Source organism: Malania oleifera, chromosome 6 (assembly GCF_029873635.1).
Source record: "Malania oleifera isolate guangnan ecotype guangnan chromosome 6, ASM2987363v1, whole genome shotgun sequence".
In the NCBI taxonomy this organism is placed as follows: domain Eukaryota; kingdom Viridiplantae; phylum Streptophyta; class Magnoliopsida; order Santalales; family Ximeniaceae; genus Malania; species Malania oleifera.
Window position 1 is genome coordinate 41,277,504 of NC_080422.1, and position 23,952 is coordinate 41,301,455.

The window sequence follows — 23,952 nt, forward strand, 5'->3', positions numbered from 1 at the left end:
GTGGAGAGGTCTTCTCTGGGGGTTGGCGCCGCACTCAGCTTGCTGCTGTGTCTCTCCTCACAGCATTGCCATATTCCTTGCTCTCTCTCTCTCTCTCTCTCTCTCTCTCTCCTCTTTAATTAAGTAGTTTTGTTCACTTATTATTTATTTTTCTTTGTCATTTTCCATAGATATTTTAATGTGTAGGGTGAGTTATTTAATGCATTGAATATTTATCTTAAAGTATTGTTGGGTTTATCTCTCTCTCTTATTTTGTTTCTTTACTTTAATGTTTGTTTAAATACATTGTTTGAGTAGTTAATGTTAGATTTAAATATTAATTTTTACTTTGTTATTTCGGTGGTCTATTAGATTAATTTAATTTCTTATCTTTTAGTTTGTTATTTTAAATGCTTCAATGTTGAAATAATTAGTTGTTTTAATTTGTTCGCTTTTATTTTAACGGTGCAATGGGTTATTGTGGAATTAATTTAAACTGGAAATTTTGGATTGCAAACATGAGTCGCTAAGTTCTACAACTTGGGTTGCGGGTCAATGTCGGTTGCTTTCCATGATCTATTAGCTTTCTGTCGATGTTATTGTTAAACTCTTATTTAGCTAAAACCGAAAATTGAAGACATCATTGATAAATCGCTTGCTCTTATTTCTTATTTTGTTGTTGACGTTAGGCAGAACAAAATCTTGATTTAATCTAAGATTTTCATAAATTAATTTTTACATGAAATTCAGTTGATGCTTAATGAGAGTATTTATTTCGTTCCGTTTGGATGTGACAAATTTACTCGAGCTTTAGTTTGAAAATTTCATCTTATTTATGTCTTGATTGGATTAACAAAAAGAGGAGTTACACCTAGGGAATTAGTAAATGGTGGAAGCAAAAGGACGTTGAACCCGTAACCCAAGTGTTTGACAAATTGCTTCAGTGAATTTGTTTTGTTTTGGCTATACATTATATAGTTATATTTTTGGAATCTTGGTAAAAATTCAATCTCATTTTAGCATTTTCTCAAGTACTTCCCATCTTGTTTACTGTTTTCAAAAACATAAAAAAAAAAAATTCAAAAAGAGTTTCACATAACATTTTACATCAACAGGTTTTCACTAAACTTTTACAAATACTTTGAAAATCAGTGCTCCCTGTGGAATACGATTCTGGACTTATCCTTGATACAACTTGACACTTCTACACTTGGAAACACAATTCAGAACAAGACAAGTTTTTGGCAACGTTGTCGGGGACCAATTGGTGTCATCAGAGTATTTTTCTGATTACAGAGAGGGTGTTTATAGAGCTATGAACGTCTTCGCAACTTGAGTGATATCTATTTCCTCTCCCTTAACCTGTTGCTTTTATTTTTCTTTTTGTTGTAATATATTTTTGTTTTATTTCATTTATACTGAGTTTGTATGTTTGGTTGGGCTAGAGATAATACATTTAGACTGGTTAGGACAGACTCATCAATCTCATCATCGAGTGCACCTGTTTCACTTGATTCACTCGAATCATCATCTGACACTCATAGCATCATGGCTGAAAATGAACATCATGATAGGGAGAACCCTAACAGGACCCTCAGAGAATACTTGCAGCCTGTTAGGATCAACACCCCATCTTGCATTATTCTACCTTTGAATGCAAATGCCTTTAATTTTAAAGGTGGGATGATCATTGCTACCTCATTTTCATGGCATTGAATCTGAAACCCCTATTTGCATCTCAAAGAGTTTGAAGAAGTGTATTCCACATTCATGGATAAAACTTACACTGAAGAGGTCATAAGATTAAAAATGTTTCCATTTTCGTTAAAAGACAAGGCTAAGATCTAGTTGAATTCCTTAAGACCAAGGTGCACTGGGACTTGGCAAGAAATGCAAACTAAGTTTTTAAAGAAATTTTTTACCATGCAGAGAACCAATGCCTTGAAAAGACAAATTATGAATTTTTGCCAAAAGGATGGTGAAAATATTTTATCATTGTTGGGAACGTTTCAAAGACCTTTTAAATGCATGTCCTCACCATAGATATGAGAATTTGAGGGTCATTAGTTTTTTCTATGAGGGGTTGCAAGGCAATTTGTAGAAACCATGTGCAATTGTGAGTTTTTCAACAAAGGGCCCGAGGAAGCTTTTGAATATTTTGATTATTTGGCTGAAAACGCCCAATCTTGAGATGTCTCTAATGTGTATGATAGATTTGAAACGCAAAAATGTGTTAGTGGGGGTGGTAAATATCAACTGAAAGAGGATGATGATATTAATGCTAGGCTTGCATCGATTTCTAAAAGGTTAGATTCCATTGAACTTAAGAAAGTAAATGAAATGCATGTATTACCATCATCTTCTGAAAAATGCAGCATATGTGAGGATCCAGGGCATGTGACTGATGCATGCCCAACAATTCCTGCTTTTAAGGAAGTTTTGCTTGATCAATCTAACCCAATGCATATGGTTTCTAGGAATTCTTCTGGACCCTATTCTAATACTTACAATGCAGGTTGGAGAAGTCATCCAAATTTTAGTTGGAAAAATGACCAAGTGGGGCCATCTACACAGGGACAAAGTCAATATGCTCCTTATGCAGCAGCTAGCCAAAGTTCGGGTCACTCTCATTTTGCAAATCTGCCTCCTCCAATGCAAAGAAGGGGAATGGAAGACCCCACACAGCAGCTAACTGTTAGTCTGCAACAGTTTATGCAGACTCAAAGCACAATCAACAACCAAAACTCCCAGGCCATCAATGACATCAGAGGGACCCTCACTAAAGTAACCACTACTGTAAGTAACCAAGAGAAGGGAAAATTCCCAGCTCAACCGCAACCCAATCCACAAGGGCAAAGTCAATCATCTCAGAATACTGGTGAAGGGGGCAATGTGAAATCAATGAAAGCTATTACAACTTTGAGGAATGGTCATGTTTTGGGTGACCCTGCCCATAGTGCAGAAAGTTCAGGTAAAAAGGCTAACCCTCCTCTAGATAGTGGTGAGTCAAGCACTTTAAATTCAAATGATAATGCATGTCCCATACATGTACCTTTTTCACAACGTTTGTTTTCTTTGCACAAGGATAAACAACATGCTGAAATCCTAGAAATTTTTAAGCAAGTTAGGATTAACATTCCACTTCTTGATGCTAAAAACAAATTCCTGCTTATGCAAAGTTTCTAAAGGATTTATGCTCCGTGAAACGCAAATTGAATGTGCAAGAAAAAGGCTTTCCTCATTGAGCAAGTTAGTGCCATTATTCAAAATCACACACCACCTAAGTACAAGGATCCTGGGTCACCTACTATTTCATGTGTCATTGGAAATTCTAAGATTGGGTAGGCCTTGCTAGACTTAGGTGCGGGAGTCACTTTGCTACCTTACGGTGTGTATGAACAATTGGGGCTAGGGGAATTAAAAGCCTCTTCAATCATTTTGCAACTTGCGGATAGATCCATAAAAATTCCTAAGGGTATTGTTGAGGATGTCTTGGTCCATGTAGATAAATTTTATTACCCTATGGATTTTGTGGTATTGGATATGAAGGTGTTATCCCACGCAAATTCTTCACTACCTGTGATTTTGGGAAGAACATTCTTAGTAACTTCTAATGCCATAATTAATTGTAGGAGTGGTGTTTTAAAATTGAGTTTTGGGAATATGACGTTAGAATTGAATATCTTTTAATTTGTGCAGGCAACCTCAAGAACATGAAGACATTCAAGAAGTCAATGCATTGGAATCCCTAATTGCAATCACTCCTTGGTTAAATTATAATTGTGATGAGCAGTGGGAGGATTTAGAAGACTCCTCTGATTTAACTTAGTCCACTAACCACTTTTCTTCTCTTTGTGCTACAGGAAATTCAATTGAGATGCAATGGAAGCTCAAATTTGAGCCACTACCAGCCATTCAAACCCCAGCACAACCATCCAATGAAAAGACCCCAGTGCTAGAATTGAAGCCACCACCACTGGAGCTGAAATACGCCTACCTCTGACCAAAGAAATCATTTCCAGTGGTGATTTCGGCATTGTTGACCCCTGATCAGGAGAATAAGTTGTTGAGAATTTTGACACAACACAAATCAGCCATTGGCTGGTCCCTTACTGACATCAAAGGTATAAATCCTCTCATTTGTACACAGGATATATCTGGAAAAGGATTCAAAACCCTCTAGAGAGATGCAAAGGAGACTAAACCCCACAATGAAGGAAGTGGTAAAAAAGGAAGTCTTGAAATTGTTAGACATAGGCATCATATATCCAATTGCTGACAACAAATGGGTTAGTCCAATACAAGTTGTTCCAAAATCTGGTATAACTGTGGTAGAAAATGATAAGGGAGAATTGGTGCATACTAAAGAGACCACAGGCTGGAGGATGTGTGTAGACTATAAGAAATTAAATGCCGCCTCTAGGAAGGGTCATTTTTCTTTGCCTTTCCTTGACCAGGTTTTAGAAAAAGTGGCGGGGCATGAAGAAAATTTTATTCGCAATTGAATCTTTACCATGGTATGCTGATCTTGTGAATTTCTTGGTCACAGGGAAAACTCCACCTCATTGGAATGCTCAGGACATCAAGAGGATGAAAGCTGAAGCTAACAATTTCTTTTACGATGATCCCTACCTCTTTAAATATTGTTCAGATCAAATCATTAGGAAGTGTGTGCCTAATAATGAAATTACTAGTGTCTTAAATTTTTGCCATACAGAAGCTTGTGGTGGACATTTTTCAGCCAACAAAACAGTGGCTAAAGTTCTTCAAAGTGGTTTTATTGGCCAACTATGTTCAAGGATGCTTTTGAGTTTCTGTAAAGCTTGTGAACCTTGTCAAAAATTAGGAGGAATCACTAGGAGAAACATGATGCCTTTGCAACCCATACTAGTGATTGAAATTTTTTATTGTTGGGGAATAGATTTCATGGGACCATTTCCTTCTTATGGCTATTTATACATTTTGCTTCTTGTTGATTATGTTTCTAAGTGGGTTGAGGCAGTCCCTTGCAGATCTAATGACCATCAAGTGGTTATAAAATTTTTGAAAGAAAACATTTTTACAAGGTTTGGCATGCCTAAAGCCATAATCAGTGATAAGGGCACCCACTTTTGTAACAAGCATGTTTCAAACTTATTGAAGAAGTATGGTATCCATCACAAAATATCTACTTCCTATCACTCTCAAACCACTGGACAAGATGAACTAGCAAATAGGGAAATTCCAAACATCCTTGAGAAAACTGTTAACCCAAACAAGAAGGACTGGTCTTTGAGATTGTTTGATGGTTTGTGGGCCTATAGAACAGCTTTTAAAACCATTTTGGGCATGTCTCCATATAGATTAGTGTATGGTAAGACTTGCCATTTTCCTCTAGAGCTGGAACATAGGGCGTATTGGGCTATTAGGCAATGTAATTTTAACATTGCTGAAGTTGGTTATGTGAGAAAATTGCAGTTGTCTGAATTGGATGAGTTGAGGATGGATGCTTACAACAAATCTAAATTGTCCAAGGAAAGAATGAAGAACTTCCATGACAAACACATTCAAAGTAAGACTTTTGAGCCTGATCAACAAGTGTTATTGTACAACTCTTGATTGCGCTTATTTCCTGGTAAGTTAAGGTCTCAATGGAGTTGGCCTTTTGTGGTAAAAAAATATTTTTCCTCATGGTGCTGTAGAGATTCTGAATCCTCATAATGGTAACGTTTTTAAGGTTAATGGTCAAAGGCTCAAGCCTTTTATCTCTAACTTTGCACCTGAGGAATCTACTCTACATCTGCTTGTTCCACTTAATATAGTTTTTTTCTTTTTCTTTTTTCTTTCTTCTTTTCATTTGTATTTTTATTTCTCTCATTGTTTTCTTTTGTTCTTTAGTTTTTTTTTTTTTTTTTATTTTACTTCCTAGGATTGCACTCTTTTCAAAGTTGTTCAAGTACTTCTTCTTCCTATTTCTTGTAATTTTTCTTTTACTTCTTTGCTCGTCTTATAGTTGTTTTGCTTTACTTGTAACTGCTCTCATTGGGTAAATTCTTTCATTTCTCCTGCATCATTAAGGACAATGCTACATTCTAGTTCGAGGGTGGAAGAGAATTTACTTTGTTGTTTGCATGCTTTAAACATGTGTAGGTCCACCTTTTGGGAAAGTATTGTTATTGAGCTCAAAGCATGCTAAATTCTTTATTTGTAAACGTTACATGCCAAAATTTTTTTTTTTCTTTTTGAGGATATGGAACATGTAGGATGTAGTGCAATCAGAGTTTAAATCAAAAGAGACCTTTATCCATTTCACTTAGTTTCAACCAAGAGAAAGGTGTTGAAAGTCTTGCTACACACACTACACAGGTCAGAAGACTTAGAAAGACTACCTTAGATCATTTTTGGTTGATGTATACTTCAGTTATTTGGGACTCTAATGAACCATATCCCAATGGCTAGGAAAAAAAGAGAAAAAGAAAAAGGCTTGAAGCAAATGAAAATGAGAAACAAGCCAAGGATCAATTGCAAAATGAAAAAAGAACAAAAAGGAGAAATAAAAAGAGGGAAACAATTATGTATTGGAAAGGGCTACCTATTACCGAGGTCCTAACTAAATAAAAAAAGTGGGTAACTTTTAAAGTGTAGTAGCATGAAAGCCACCATTGTACATTCATGCATTGGAAACGACTACCTGCTATTGGGGACCTAACTAAACAAAAAAGTGGGTGCCTTTTAAAGTGTAATAGTGTGAAAACCGCCAATACAATGGTTTTGAATTAGTAAGACCGTGCGATTGTCTCAGACTAATTTTTGTGATTGAAACCGTCAATGTCTATTGGTAGTCAATCTTGGAATTCCAGCCTTATTCTCATGACACGTTTGGTTGGTTTAGTAAATGGTGTATAAATCTCTCAGTTGATACGTAATTTGGATTAATCTGCTTCCTGTGTTCCTAAACTCATTGAGCATATTTCATGGTATGTGATTTTCATGAGTATTGAAATTTTAGTTGCTACTCCCTTGGTTTGATTGCATTCATGTTATTTGCTAGAGACTAGCAAAATGTTAGTTGGGGAGTGTGAATATGCGTCAAAGTTATGTAATTAAGTGTTTAAAAACATTAATTAAATATTACAATTTCATTTAAATGCCTGATTATGCCCCGTATTTTAACATTGACCTCATTCAATAACAATGAGATAATTATCCTATTTTTGCCATAAATTTACGGATATTTGTGTTTAATTATTGCAAGATAATTTTCGAAAACCAGACCACGCACATGAGGAGAGCCCAGAATTGGAACTTGCGAGCATGCGAGAAAATATTTACTTAAAGTCATGTACGTCAATCGTGTTTGTGCGTGAAAGGAAGCCGTGAAGGAGGTTATGCAACATAAATGAAGGCTACGCCGGGCCATGCATGCAACATACAAAGAATCTGAAGTTGTGCATTGAAGAACCATAGTTGGGCCGAGAATCAAGTGAAGACCCGTGAGAATCCATGCAAAACATAAGGCCATGCATGGGCTTGCATTTCGTATGGGTTGTATGTCTTGGGCCATGTACATGCATTAAGGAAGGGCCTGTGCGTGAAAAGAGAACTTGGAGGCCCATGGAGTGATGTGACTACATGTAGGGGTGAGCATAATTCGGGAAAAACCAAATTAACCGATTTAACCAGCTAAAATTGGTCAGTTCAGTTCGGGTAAAAAAACCAGTTCGGTCGGTTCAGTTGGGCTTCACCAAAATTCGGTGAATCGGGTTTCGGTTCGGTTCACAGCACATATTAATTCGGTTAACCGATTTATTAATTAATTAAATTTTAAAATAAATTATTATATGTTAATTTGTTAGGGATGGGGCTCAGCTTGGGGTGAAAAAAGGCGGAGTGGAGGGCTAGGGTTTAATTTGTTTACTATTTTTGCCTCTGTGCCGCAGCGAAGCTTTGGGTCTCCCTCCATCGGACCATCTCCATTCTCCACTCCCCACTCTCTCTCTCTCCACACTTTCTCCCATCCCTTTCTCCTCTCTTTTCAGCTTCTCTTTGCGGAGACGAGCAGTGCGTTTTGGGCACAGTGGTTAGGGCTTTTCTTTTCTGTTTTGGTCTCCATTTGCGCTGCAGAAATTGTTCAATTTGAGCGATTCAGCGACTGATTTGTAGGGTTTTGGGACTCGGGAAGTGTTGGGACTTTGTTCAAAGAACATTCTCCCGACAGTGGTTTCTTCAGCTCAGTGGCGTTTGGGTGCTGCAACTCTGTCTGCTGATTTTGAGGTGAAGTTTGGAATTGTAGCTTAATATTGAGAAATACCTTTCATTTTAGAAGTTCAAATTCTTCCAAATATATGTGAATGTGCAGAAAATATTGGAAAAAATTTAAAGCTGAAATTATGAAACTGTCGATGCCTTAAATTGTTCTTCAACTGCGTTGGCATAACATGAATGTTCAGAGGTGGGTGCTTGCTGTCAATGTTTTCCTTTTTAAAAACCCAGGAAAAGTTCTTATTAATAAAATTAATAAATAAGGTGTTTAATTAAGTTGGAATTGGTAAAAAAAAATTATAATTATATTATGTATTTAGCAATTAATTACAAATAATTTCGATTAAATTTGGTTAAATTCAGTTAATCGAATTACCTGAAAAGGTAATTCGGTCGGGTGAGGTGAGGTGAGGTGAGGCAGTTCGGTCGGTTCGGTTAACATCATTTATTAACCGAAATTTTCAGTTAATCCGGTTAATTGCCTAAATTTGGCCAAACCGACCATTTGCTCACCCCTAACTACAAGGATGGGTTCTGGGTTCTAAAAATGCAAGAATCTGGGCCGTGAGAAGCCGTCTGTGCATTGAGCGTGTGTGACTAGAGGCAGCTGGCAGCATTGGGGCTGGATGTTAAAAGGGCCATGAACTTCAATTAAAGAAAAGGGCCCATGTGGTGATGTGACCACGTAGGCCATGAAAAAGTTTGAATGCACTTGGGGCTTGCCGAATTGTGCAAGTGGCTTTGGGAGGGAAAAAGAAAGGATGGAAAAGTCAAAAAAGGGGGCTAGGGTTGCTTTTGTGGAGGCATTATTAGTTTATTATTTCTTTAGGTTTTGAAGGAGGGTTTTAGAAGGGCGGAGAGGTCTTCTCTGGGGTTTGGCGCCGCACACAGCTTGCGGCTGTGTCTCTCCTCACGACATTGCCATATTCCATGTCTCTCCTCACGACATTGCCATATTCCGTGCTCTCTCTCTCTCTCTCTTCTTCTCTTTAATTAAGTAGTTTTGTTCACTTCTTATTTATTTTTCTTCGTCATTTTCCATAGATATTTTAATGTGTTGTGTGAGTTATTTATTGCATTGAATATTTATCTTTAAAGTATTTTTGGGTTTATCTCTCTCTCTTATTTTGTTTCTTTCTTTAATGTTTGTTTAAATACATTGTTTGAGTAGTTAATGTTAGATTTAAATATTAATTTTTACTTTGTTATTTCGGTGGTCTATTAGATTAATTTAATTTCTTATATTTTAGTTTGTTATTTTAAATGCTTCAAGGTTGAAATAATTAGTTGTTTGTCTTTTATTTTATCGGTGCAATGGGTTATTGTGGAATTAATTTGAACCAGAAATTTTGGATTGCAAACATAAGTGGCTAAGTTCTACAACTTGGGTTGTGGGTCAATGTCGGTTGCTTTGCATGATTTATTAGCTTTCCGTCGATGTTTTTGTTAAACTCTTATTTAGCTAAAACCGAAAATTGAAGGCATCATTGATAAATCAGTTGGTCTTATTTCTTATTTTGTTGTTGACGTTAGGCACAACAAAATCTTGATTTAATCTAGGATTCTCATTAAATAATTTTTACATCAAATTCGGTTGATGCTTAATGGAAGTATTTATTTCGTCCCGTTTGGATGTGGCAAATTTACTCGAGCCTTTGTTTGAAAATTTCATCTTATTAATGTCTTGATTGGATTAACAAGAAGAGGAGTAACGTCTAGGGAATTATTAAATGGTAGAAGCAAAAGGACGTTGAACCTGTAACCCAAGTGTTTGATAAATTGCTTCAGTGAATCTGTTTTGTTTTGGTTGCACTATAGAGTTACATTTTTGGAATCTTGGTAAAAGTTCAATCTCTTTTTAGCATTTTCTCAAGTACTTCCCATCTTGTTTACTGTTTTCATAAACATAAAAAAAATTTAAAAAGAGTTTCACATAACATTTTACATCAACAGGTTTTCACTAAACTTTTACAAATACTTTGAAAATCAGTGGTCCCTGTGAAAAACGATCTTGGACTTATCCTTGATACAACTTGACACTTCTACACTTGGAAGCACAATTCAGAACGAGTCACGAGGGCATGGCAAGGTTAAGAATCATGTTATTTCCTTTGTACCTAAATAAATATGTATTACCCTTATTATGATTGGTGCATTCAAATCATATAATGAAGGATGCACTAATAGAGCATAGGCCAAATCCATATGTAATCCATGACCTATATAGTTTCCTAACTGGATGGGCACTTAACACCTCTGCAACTCGTAAAGTGGCCCTATTAACCCAAGCTACATTACAGGGCTTTTGTTTTTTTGGGGAATAAGGGGTGGCTGGTTGGTGGCTCAGCTTGGACCAAAGCAGCCTTAGACATAATATTCGGGCTACTTACCCCATTGATGACTAACTTATATGACCTATGACCACAGATAAAGAAAGTGAGGAAGATGGTGGTCATCTTCCAGTCATTATTATCCACAATGCCTGTTAAAACACATCTCACGACACCATGAGCGCTGTCTACCTCAAAGTCATCAATTATATCACCCTCACCTCTAGGGTATCCTACAGCATTCACAATCTGATTCTCACTCTCCTGTGGATCTACTAGCTCACACTCTAAACCTCAAGCTTGTTGGGGACATTTGGCAGCTATATGGCTTCTAGCACGATAATGATGATACTGGACTGAAGTGCTTGTTAACAGAGATAATTCAGGCATTTAGGCTGTAAATAATGCTGATTAGGCAGTAAAGAATGCTGAAAAACTGGCAGCATTTAAGTGCTGAAAATCAGGCAATTAGGCTGTAAATAATGCCGATTAGACTGTAAATAATGCTAAAAATCTGATGGAAAGGGCATTCAGACCAAAATTAACATGGTATCGAAGCCCCTCTTCCGATTCTGTCGTTTTGGTCTTAATCACTGGGTGCGATTCTCATTGCTGTTTTTTTTTTTCTTTCTTTCTCTCAGTTTCAGCAAGTTCTTTCTTGCTTTTCGTGGGCGTCGGCCTTCTCTATGGTGTCCACTTTGGTGGTTTTGAGTTTTGTTTGGGGTTGCCGGAATTTTTTTTTTTTGTTGCGCACACTGTCCTTCGTTGCAGGCTACTCATCTCGGTGTTTTTTCTCGTGGTGGCTGGGCATCTTTATGGCTGTCGGCAGTTTCTGTGGTGGTCAGCAGCTTCGACTCTCCCTGGTATGATCGACAAAGGTGCTGTGTTTCTTCCTCTGCTGTGTCGTTTTTCATGCAAGGCAGGTATTTCGAGTTAGGCTTCCGTGTTTGATCTGGTTTTTTTATTTCTGCTGGGCTTTTGTAATCTGGTTGTGTCGGTGGACCTCTTATTATTTGGATTTGGACTTGATTTGAGTTAGGCTTGCTGTTTATTTGGTTGACTTCTTGGGCTTTTTTTTTTTTTAGTGCCTTTCATCATGTCTATTGAAAAGACTAATGTTCGATTTACTGGAAAGAATTTCTCTACGTGGGAATTCCAATTTAAAATGTTCTTGAAAGGGAACGAATTATCAAATCATATTGATTGTTCTACTCAAGTTCCCACTGATGAAAAGGAATTTGTACAATGGAAGGTCAAGGATGCTAAGGTGATCTCTTGGCTTTTGGGGACGATTGAATCTCACCTTGTGACCAATCTTCGTTGTTTTACTAGGCTCAGGCTATGTGGGATTTTCTCCATTGTATTTACCACCAAGATCACAATGCTCGGAAGTTCCAATTGGAGTTGGAAATTAGTAATTGCAGTCAAGGTAATTTACCTATTGAACAATTTTATTTTGGTTTATTAATCTTTGGAGTGAGTATTCTGCTATTGTTCATGCTAAGGTTCCCCCTACGGCGCTCATGGCTCTTCAAGCGGTTCATGCTGAGAGTCAACGTGATCAGTTTTTGATGAAACTTCGACCTGAATTTGAGCTTGTCCGAACTAGTTTATTGAATCATAATCTGGTTCCTTCTTTGTATATTTGCATGGGAGATTTTATTGCGTGAAGAACAACGCTTATCCACTCAGATGGGTCTGACTTCTAAGAAGGTATTTTCTGAGGTTGTGATGTGAATGTAGCATATGCAGCACAAGAGAGAGGGAGGAACAAGTTGCAATGTTTCAGTTGCAAGGAGTTTGGTCATATTGCTCATAATTGTCCTAAGAAAGTTTGTAAGTATTGCAAGAAAGAAGGCCATATCATCAAAGACTGTCGAGTGTGACCTTAAAATCACCAATCCCAAGCTTTTCAAGCTGCTGTTCAGTCCTCTTCTTCTTCTTCTTCTGCGCCACCCACCCACTGTAAGCTTCTATTCTTCTGTTCTCACACCAGCAATGGTCCAACAGATGATTGTGTCTGCTTTTACGGCCTTAGGCTTGCAAGGTGCGACTACTAACTCAACTTCTTGGATTGTTGATTCGGGCGCTTCTAATCATATGACTAGTAATATGATGGGTCTCCTTGGTGTTCGTAAGTATAAAGGCACGCAAAATATTCAGATTGCTGATTGCAATACTCTTCCAATTATTGGTGTTGGTAATTTGGGCTCTTCATTTCGCGATGTCTTTGTCTCTCCTAGATTGTCTACCAATTTGATTTCTGTTGAACAATTGGTAGATAATAACTGTGATGTTCATTTTTCTCGTGGTGGTTGTCTTGTGCAGAATTAGGTGTCAAGGACGGTGATCGCGAAGGGACCTAAAGTGGGACGTTTATTTCCTTAATAGTTTTCTATTCCTTATGTTGTTTCTCTTGCTTGTACAGCTACTGCCAATAATTATGACGTCTACCATAAGAAATTGGGTCATCCTAATTCTGTTGTCTTGGCTCATCTTATGAAACATGGTTTTTTGGGCAATAAAGATTCCTTTTCTTCTCCTGTATCTTTTGATTGTGCCACTTGTCGTCTTGGTAAAACTAAAACTTTACCTTTTCCTATGCATGGTAGTCGTGCTTCTAATTGCTTTGAGATCGTGCATATTGATGTTTGGGGTGTGAGTCCCGTTATTTCTCATGGTCACTATCATTATTTTGTGACGCTTATTGATGATTATAGTCGATTCACTTGGATATATTTTCTCCATTCTAAAGCTGACGCTTTTTTTGTCTTTCAAAAATTTGGTGCACTTGTTGAGACACAGTTTAGTACTTGTATCAAAACTTTACGTTCCGACTTAGGGGGGGTGTACATGTCTCATTCTTTTCAAACTTTTCTTCAGCAAAAGGGGATCATTTCCCAGCGTTCTTGTCCGTATACTACTCAACAAAATGGAGTCGCTGAGCGCAAGAATCATCACTCTTAGATGTCGTTCGTACTTTGTTGATTGATTCTTCTGTACCATCTAAGTTATGGGTAGAAGCTTTATCTATTGCTGTCTATTTGATCAGTCGTTTGCCTACTACCACTCTAAATTATGATTCTCCCTATTTTTGATTATTTGGCATATCCCCCGAGTATCAATCCTTTCATACTTTTGGGTGTGTTTGTTTTGTTCATATACCACTTGAGCGTCACAAGCTTGCTGCCCAGACTGTCACGTGTGCCTTTATGGGATATAGTCCTACTTAGAAAGGATTTGTTTGTTATGATGCTTATGCAAACAAATTTTGGATCTCCCGGAATGTGATTTTCTTCTAAAATCAATATTTATTTCAACCTCAAGTTATTTCTGATACTCCTATTACTCTTCTTCCCGCTTTTGATAATGTGTCTCCTTTTATAGAGCGATTTAAACTAGGAGTGGTGTATCATCGACGTCCTCCTCCTTCAACGCCCCTTCCAGACACTGATCTGTCATCTGATTCTGTGGTTCCTCGGCGCTCCACTCGGGATACACATCCACCGGATAGGTATAGTTTTCCTCATAACTCGCTTATTGCCACTCTCGACACTATTTCTATTCCTCACTCATAAACCCAGGCAGCCACCCAAGCATGTTGGCAGCAGGTCATGCAAGAAGAAATCCAAGCTCTACAAGATAATCACACTTGGGATCTTGTGACTTGTTCCCTCTAGTGTCAAACCTATTGGTTGTAAATGGGTGTACTCAGTCAAGTATCAGTCCGATAGGTCATTGGACAGATATAAGGCTCGTCTCGTGGCTCTTGGGAACTGGCAAGAGTATGGTATTAATTACGAAGAGACCTTTGCACCTATTTCCAAAATGACTACTGTGCGAATTATATTGGCACTTGCTGCGTCGCAGGGGTGGTCTCTCCAGCAGATGGATGTAAAGAATGCTTTTCTACATGGGGATTTTGAAGGAAGAAATCTATATGTCTCCACCTCCCGACATGTTTGCTACACCTTCCTCAGAGGTTTTTCGGCTACGCCAATCCTTGTATGGACTGAAACAGGCTCCACGTGCATGGTTTGATAAATTTCGCTCTACCCTACTTGCTGTTCATTTTACTCAAAGTTAGTTTGATTCCTCTCTCCTTCTTCACAAGACTTCTGGAGGAATTGTATTGCTTCTAGTATATGTTGATGACATTTTAATTGCTGGCTCTAATACTGAGTTAATTAAGCAATTACAACAACATCTCAAGGCCTCTTTTCACATGAAAGATCTTGGTCTCCTGTAGTACTTTCTTGGCCTTGAGGTGTAGCTTACTCCGATTAGTATGTTGTTGCACCGCACAGATACACGCAGGAGGTGATTTCATTGGCTGGTCTCCAATCGGGTAATTCTGTTCTTAATCCCTTGGAGGTAAATCTTAAGCTTCGTCAAGAGGAAGGCAAGTTTCTATCAGCTTCATCCTTGTATTGGCAGCTTGTTGAGAGTTTAAACTACTTAACGATTACTCGTCCAGATATTTCTTTTGTTGTGCAGCAAATCAATCAATTTATGCAGGCTCCCCGACATCTTCATTTAGCCGTTGTCCGCCGCATTATCCTAAAGAATCTTCTTTACAGTTGGTGGGGTATAGTGATGCTAATTGGGCCGGATATGTGGATACTCGTCACTCTGTTACTGGCTAGTGCATGTTCTTAGGCAATGCTTGCACTCATTTCTTGGAAGAGTCAAAAGTAAGAAAGAGTTTCCAGGTTCTCTACTAAGTCTAAGTATCGTGCTATGTCTTCCGCATGCTCTAAGATAACATGGCTTCATGGGTCATTGGGTGAACTTGGTTTTCTCAGCTTCATTCCACCCCTCTTCATGTTAATAATACCAGTACTATTCAAATCGCCGCTAATCCTATCTTCCATGAGCATACGAAACATATCAAAGTCGATTGCCATTCCATACGCGAATATCCTTTGACAAACGAGTGATTACTCTTCCTCACATTTCCACCGAACGTCAAATTGCAGACATATTCACTAAAGCTCTTTCTCGGCACCGACATCAGTTCTTGGTTGACAAATTGATGGTTCTTGATTTATCAGCATCAATTTGAGAGGGGGATGGGGATGTTAACAGAGATAATTCAGGCAATTAGGCTGTAAATAATGCTGAAAATCTGGCAGCATTTAAGTGCTGAAAAACAGGCAACAACTATGTAAATCTCTTCTATATAATGAAAGCAAACCTGATGGAAAGGAAATTTAGACCAAAATTAACAGTGCTATGCCGCTACTAGCCCTGAGAATTCCAAAACAATGCACTAGGACAAATGATGGACTGAAGTCTTGGCACTACTCTTTAGAAGAAAAATGAAAGGGCCCTAGACTGTGAAATAGGTTTAGACTCATGCCCAACAAGAAGCAGCCTTTAGGTACTTTTCAATGACAAGGGCCATTCTGTAGGCATCTCAAGACAAACTCAACCTCTCCCCCCAATCTCCCCTTTTAAGACCATGGATAAAACCTAGTGACTGAAATTTATTCTCCACGAGAGTTACCCAAATAACTTATTCTTATGGGAGGGAAGGTTCTTCCGGGTTAATGTCTGCCAGACCACCTAATGACCTCTCATTGAGTGATGGGGGCTAGTGTAACACCCTAAGAGTAGGAGGTTTTGGTCCACATTTTGCATAGAAATGTAGTCCAGCCAGCTTCGTTTTGGAAAAATATACTTCCTCCTCGCCTCTTATGCAATGCCACTCAAAATAGTCCTCCACCTCTATCCAAACTAAGAAGGTACTAAAAACCAGTTTTCCATCATATATGCAAACATTAGCCGTGACCCTCTTAGTTATATCTCCTAAATCCTCCTGGCCTTGCCTAGATGGATATGGGAGGTGCCTAGTTGCTGGACATGGGAGATGGCCTAGGATTATGCTGGTACTCTGCATGGTCAATCTCATCAATGCTACCCTCTTCAATCTAAACTCTCAGTTGACTTGAGACTCAAGGAGGTGAACAGGTATGTTAAAAGGTCTTGGGGCCCAACTCATCCAGTTAGAAGCTACTTAAGAACAACCAGGGCTGACCCCAATGGAACACAAAGAACCATTAGATTGCCTAAATCAAGTCTTCCATTATAAGGCATTTAACCAATAACTTTAGAAATTTGAGCAAATTGTTCATTAAACATTAATAAATTAAATGGGAGAATATGTTACATCACCAAGGACCCCAAACACATAGTTGCATTCAATCTCAGCTACTTCTGCAATTTTTATGGTTGTGTTCGTCATTTGAATTTTTTGCAATAATCAATAGATTGAGAAAATCTAACAAACTCTCTCAAATACTCCACAAAATCCTGCAAATAAATCCAGATTCCAGGAACTAGATAAACTGAATCTTCCTCCAAAAATGTGGATGGTACGCCACAGTCCAATATCTCATAATAGAGACAAAATATAGTGAGTAGAGTCAAAATATCATGAGGAATAGCCAATTTCTCATGTTTGGGATAAATCAGCACAGAAAAATGAAAAAGAAAAAAAAAATGATATAAACTCCCATCACCAGTCATGGAGCACGTGCGCCACCAGCAAGGCACCAAGGCAATGATCAGTACGCTGGCAGATCAGAGGGTTGCAAGCTTGTTGGTGGTGGTCATGGGTCAAGAAAACTTCAACAAGAGGTTGATGATTTTGATGAGATGATGGCTAAAAAATCTTTGTCCTGCACATGAAACCACATATGTGGTCAACAAGTAATGAAATTTTGGGTAGGATATTTTTGGGGTGTCAGAAAAATATTCTGGCAGTATAGCCCACACAGAAGTGACAAAATACATAAGCCCCAATTTCTAAGTAACCCGACACAGACACCAAACACTAGAATAGACTAACAAAAGGGGGACTTGATGCCAGTCTCTAGAAGCCAAAGGAACATGATGAAGCTTTCCCCATTGACATAACTCATACTCAATATGACAAATGACTCAAACTAGGGACTAACTTCTTCAAATTCTACAAAGACGGATGTTGAACATGTAAATGAATCGGCAATAGTAGAACTGATGCAGAAAAAGCAACAAAAGAAAGGCAATGAGTCAAAGAAATAGAGATCATTAGACTCATGCCCACCATTAATCATCTCCCTAGCCTTCAAATCCTGAATCACAACAGAAATAGAAAAGAACGTGACCAAGGGAAATTCTACAAATAAGAGAAATTCAACTCCTAAGACCTGAGATTTCATTTCATTAGATGGAATCCAAGTTACAAATGAACCAAGAACTTCAGTGCTACCACTGTTCCCTTTATTTTTGCAAAACTCATCAATAGTAACAGATTGAAGCACATTAAACTCCTTATAGCCCCGTTTCACCTCTGCAAAATAGTCTGTATTTCTCTTCTTAGAGCAACTGACAGCAAGCCTTAACAGTAATGGTTTTTACATCCAAACATGAAGGAAAATCGTTCAATTACAGAAACAGTCTCAAGAATGGAGAGACAATTTCGTAATTTTTGCCCTCCCCAAACACCCAATGGCATGGGAGCCTTGTGCATTGGGTGTTACATTTAAGACAGCAAGTCTAGACTCTAGTAAGGGTGTCACATCCAAACTTGAAGATCAAAGGTTCAAATCATGGAAACAATCTCTCCAAGCTCGGAGGTAAGACAGCACAGCTCAAAAACATATGAAGGTAGATGATACATCCACACTAAAATTATTGGTAAATAATAACATAACGCAATCCAATATCTCCTTACATGCATTTAAATGTGCACATAGATGAACAATATCAGGCTCCATACAGCTCCAAAACAAACCAACCATGCATCCACTTCCTATCAGTGTGTTCTTCATTAGTCAAATGACATTGCTTCCTTGATCATGAGATATGTTTAAAGAGCCTTAGACCATTACTTACAATTACTACCATTCAACTTGCAGGCAGTAATTTGTTGAGGTAGCAATGTAGGCATAGTACTTTGCATAGGGTTCTTTGAATTCCACGAGAAACTCCAAAACAAACAGGAGTGACAAGAGAAAATCACACTGATATTGCACTAAACAGAGGACTAGCACACTGATAGACACAAACAAGAGACTAACGCGCTAATATTGCAATGAAAAACATCACATAAGTGCTACTAGCACATGCATCAAAACCTGATCATGTGGATCCAACCATGATCTTGTAACAATAACAAGAGCTCTTTCTCAGCAGAGATATAGAGCAAACCATTTGGCCCAGATCTGCTATTTAGACTCCCATGATGCATTTTTTTTTATTGATTTAAGTCAAAACACTTCTAGGGATTGCGACTTCAATGAAGGGAAAAATTGCAGTCAACAGGCAGCTAACGGCTGCAAATTTGAAGCAAACCACAAAATCATAAGATTCTCTAATCCAGAAAAACCCAAATTGACAGCCCTTGGAGTGAAAACCTCAAATTTTCTTGAGGGATTCTGCTCACCAAGGGAGATGCGTGATCTGTTGTGACCCTATGACCTAACAGAAAGCTGACATCACAATGACTGCAATAAGGGTGAACAGTGACTGAACAGTAAGGGTGAGCAGTCAACACACGATAAACAAGACTCGAGCATGGAGGATCAAAGGTTGCTCTGATACCATGTTACATTTTATGGTAGAGAGAGAGAGAAGAAAAGAGGAGAAGAGAACGAATTAACATACAGCTCAAACTTGCAAGGCTCCCTCTGACATTACGTTTCAATCATACATTCTTTGGCATAATGTTATATTTTAATCAAGAAAAAAAAAATCACAACCACAATAATTGATTAGTTAAAAATATAATAATTTTTTATTTGGTTGCATCTAAAAAAGAACATGTTATATATTGATAATTTTCACATGCACGGTGCTTTACAAATGTAAAACACAATTCATTTATAGGCACGCACTCACCTATTCTTACAGGCGCGCACACACCCTATTGTGTGCTAGCCCTGTATTGTCCGTCCATATCCCATCACTATCCCCATATCCATGTACATGCCCGTGTCCATGCCCATACTTCTAGTAACTTATAAACATCACCACAACCCAAACATACATTATACATGGGATCAGCTATATAAATCCTCTTCTGCCATGTTGGACAATCGAGGACAATGTCCTCAAAAAGTTGGGAATGCTATCAAATCCGCAGTCCAAGTTAATCATAGTAACTTAACATTTTACAAAATAAATTTGAACCATTTTTTTTTTAAATCAATCTCCATAAACTTATATCGAACCTTATAGTCTGCATTCTGAAGTAGTAGAAGTTCCCCCACTGTTGGGAAGGCCCTTGATGATGCTTAGCTATATACTGCTTATGAGCCCATTCCTGGCACATCATAATAAAATCAAAAGCAGCATGATTACAAAAGCAAAGCAAAGCTGAAATCCATGCAATATGTGTCATTAAAATCATTGTTTCCTCGACAAATGCCACATGCAAGTGGGTGCATAGGAATGGAGTAACTATTTCATACATGCAATGAACAAAAGTCTGCAAACAGCAGGATATCAACACCAATATAAATTGTAATGAATAAAATCCTTTTAGAAGGTGAAAGGGAGGGAAATAATTTTTTATTGAACCTTTGGAGCATTTACTAACTAACTATTAAAGATATCAATCCTTTTTGGGCTCCACAGCCAATGGTAACGAGAGTTGCATCCAAACGAGAAGGTGATAGGTACAAGTCATAGAAGTAGCCTTTTTCCAAAGGTGCGGGTAAGAAAGCCCACATCATGCCTTCCCTAGAACCCCAGTACAGTGCGGGACCCTTGCACATTAAGCACTGCATTTTTTTCCCCTTCTGCATTGGGTTCCATAGCCAATTGAATGGTGGAAGGCAAAACAAGAATTTCCATTAAAATATATTGAGAAAGGCAACCACCTGTTGATCTTCTGGTAGTGGCAAGACATCGCCAAAAATTGTTACCCTCGCATTTGATAGTCCACTCCATCCAGGAATCTAAGAAACCTAACTGTCAATAAAATTCATAAATAGAGAAATACTATAAATCCAAAATATATTTAAGGTGTGACGATGGGAGCACTAACCTGCACAACAAGGGTGCATCTTGGATCAGCTAACAAATTCCGTGTATGGATAGCCAATGGTGAGAATGAAAATATTGGATCTGCAAAAGCAGAATTGAGTTTAATCATGTTGACCACCCAATTTGTTGAGAGAGAGAGAGAGGAGTTAATAAATCCAATAAACAAGGTTAAAGGTCACATTTTACCCCCAATACAAAACGATAACCATCTATTTTATGAGGTTCTCTTTTCATTGGCGTTACTTCTCCAATCAACAAAAAATATAATCATGCAGATATTATCAAAGGCATAGCCTTTTCTGACATGAAACACTACAAGCTCCAGCATGGCCTTGTTAGATCAGCACAAGCATTGGCCTTCTTAGATCAGCACAAGCATAACTCAATTTGCATGTGAAAAGATCATAACATATAGGTAGAAAGACACACACAGAAAGTTAAATTACTTACGTCCCATAGAATCTGGTGCAAAATCTACCAGTGAACCAAATGGGTATCCTTCTCGACGGTGGTGCATCCGGGACATGACAGTGCATAGATGAGCAAACCTGGCCTTGAATCACAAAGTGGGCCAAAAGAAGGTTCATAATTCATAATTCATATTTCACATTTTGTGTGTGTGTGTGTGTGCATTAACGCACGCATGCACAACGTATGCATCTTAGTTGCGTACACAAGGCCATCAATTACTGATGCAAACAGAACTAATTCAAAAGGGCATGTATCAATCAGATTTTTCAGGTTAATTACAGTCATTATTCTTTAAATGCAATTATTATCTATAAACCAAAATAAAATCCTTCACCTGCTCCATCAGATTGCGCACTGCTAAGGCAGGTCGAGGTAAACCATGAGCAGAGGTAGCACTCTGCACTCCACCAGATATTGGGGTTCTAAAGAGCCCTGCCCTCGTCCCTCCCCCTGCTGCACTTCCATATGTGACTGTAAGAGGCACCTCCATCTTTAATGCTTCTTTTGCATCCTCTTCACATTTGTTATTGTCATCTGAGTTATCCTTCAAAGTGGATGAAAGGCCACAACAGAAAAGAAAAGTATCATTTGCCATATTCATTTATAAACCACATCATAAAAAATTAATTTTACTTCTCATAGTGGAAAAAATAGAAAATCATCAAAGATGATGCTCCCGCCTTAGAAGAACTGTAAAAAAAATGTGAACTTTAAAATGAAGCAATTAGTAAATCTCAATGCCTTAAAAAATTCCTATTCTATTCTTTAAAAATTCACAAGCACCACGCATGTTAAAGTGAATCATTTTTTCGTCTGCATTAGGGAAATCAGTGAACTTAAAATAAACAAGTCCTTCTGCTTTCCAAATCAAAAGATTAAAAAAATAAAAAGGCGTCCCTGACTCCCTATGCCACAAGGCTCCCTGCTCCATCAGGGTACGGGGAGGGTCATCACAGTGTACACAGCCTTACCCCGGCTTTTTATTCCGAGAGACTGTTTCCTTAGACTTGAACCCATGACCAACCGACAAAGGAACAACCTTACCGTTGATCCAAAGCCCGCTCTCCAAAAGATAAAAATAAAATAAAAAATGAAAATGAAAAAGAGCAAGCACAACACATTATATTGCATAGCATCTACATACTATTTGTCTACAAAAGAGAGATTGCAAGATCACATAGTGCGTAGGACGAGTACCAAGACCTTGGGAAGATCCACGTTGGAGAATAATTAATGAGATGGTTCTTTTGACCAGGTTGCTTGATTCCTTTCACATTCATTTGGAGAGTGATAATAGGGGTTGGAGTTTAGATCCTTCTAGGGAGTTCTCCTGTAAATCTTTTTGCACCTACTTGACTTGTGATTCTACTGCAGATCCTTTTGCTTTGTATCTTTTGATTTGGAAAGCTAAAGCTCCTAAAAAATAAAAGCTTTCATTTGATTGCCTCAGAAGAGAAGATCTAATAAGGCACTGTCCCCCGACATTTGTGCCCTTTGCAAGAGTGAAGAGACTTGTGCACATCTCTTTCTCCATTGTCCTTTCACATTGGCCATTTGGAATAAATTATACATTTGGTGAAAAATGGGTCTGCCCATACACTTTGAGGCCTTTTATACCATAACTTTCAGGGATTTTGGCAAAGGAAAGGATAGGAAAACTCTATGTTGTTGAACCGTCATGGCTATCTTTTGGGGTGTTTGGTTGGAAGGAACACTAGAATATTAAAAGGTGTGGCTACTACTAACAACTTTCTTTGGAGTAGAGTGGTATATCTTGCATTGTTGTGGGCATCAGTAAATGGTCTTTTTGTCATATTTCTCTGGAAGACTTACAGCAGGATTGGTTGGCCCTGTTACAATGAGTTTAGTTCTCTGTTTAGGTTGCATTCTTCATAACTAGTTTTTATTGAAGTAAAGGGAGGATTTCTTATTCTCCCTGTCTTTTCTTTTTTCTTTTCCTTTCTCTTTCTAATTTTCTTATGTACATTCTTCTCTCTTTAAGTACAATTCTTTGTTTATAAAATAACAATAATTAACAAGAATTCGTATAAAAAATTGTTGGGTTTCGTTAATAGCTGATTGTGTGTTTAGTTTAGGATTATGTGTACTTGGAGTGTGTTAATAATATTTGTGTAGTCTAGGGGTATGTTTGTAATGTAACTAGTTTTAGAGGTTTATGTGTAATTTCATGTGAAGAAGTTTTCTTATAAATAGTGTGTGAAAGCCATGTTGTAGGCAGTTGATGTTGAATTCAAATCGAAGTAAAGCTGAATTTCCCCCTTGTATCTCCTGTCTAGGTCTCTCCCCCTTTCTTTCTTCTATTTCTTCATATTTTTCCCATGGCTGCAGACTATTGATGCTGCTGCTGCATCAGTTGGTATTAAAGCCCAATATCGATCTTTGTTCTTCCATTTCAATCCCCCCATCTTCAACTCAATCTTCTCTTCTACCATGTTCATCCAGAACCTAACCCAGAGCCTTATGAGATGTCATGGATTGATAACACTACCTTAAATGTTTATGAAAGATGTTTGGTTCCTATCCAAATGGGTGATTATTTTGACAAAGTTTGGTGAACAATCATACCTATGATGATTGGCAATGTACTCCTTGGTTCTCTTTGCTTGGATGATTTGGGTACGACTCAAGGACCTAAGAACACATATATCTTCCACTATAATGGTGAGATCATTATGAAGCTCGCACTACCAATCATCCAAGACAAAGAAACCTGAAGACACTACAAGCAAAGTAATGAATATGTTTGAAAACATCCAAAGTATTTCAAACATTCCTATTATTGAGTTTGTCATTCCCAATGTGTTTATTGATGCTAACTCTTAATTCAAGTCTATGATGATGCCAAAGGATCGTGGTTTCATATATCATTCAAGCA

At 38.0% G+C, this 23,952-nt stretch overlaps 1 protein-coding gene and 1 non-coding gene across 2 annotated transcripts in view; both read right to left on the minus strand.

The window, feature by feature from the left end:
- The window catches only part of LOC131158150 (uncharacterized), a 42,673-nt gene that overhangs the window by 11,629 nt on the left and 7,092 nt on the right, over positions 1-23,952 (minus strand). The window contains exons 2-6 of the mRNA XM_058112801.1: positions 21,391-21,600; positions 21,036-21,138; positions 20,587-20,666; positions 20,420-20,497; positions 19,769-19,860 (exon numbers count right to left, since the gene is read on the minus strand). Coding sequence (XP_057968784.1) covers positions 19,769-19,860; positions 20,420-20,497; positions 20,587-20,666; positions 21,036-21,138; positions 21,391-21,600 — 563 coding nt within the window. The remainder of the gene's footprint in view (positions 1-19,768; positions 19,861-20,419; positions 20,498-20,586; positions 20,667-21,035; positions 21,139-21,390; positions 21,601-23,952) is intronic.
- LOC131159019 (small nucleolar RNA R71) lies at positions 1,917-2,025 on the minus strand. The gene has a single exon (XR_009137633.1). It is a non-coding gene; the product is annotated as a small nucleolar RNA R71 (small nucleolar RNA).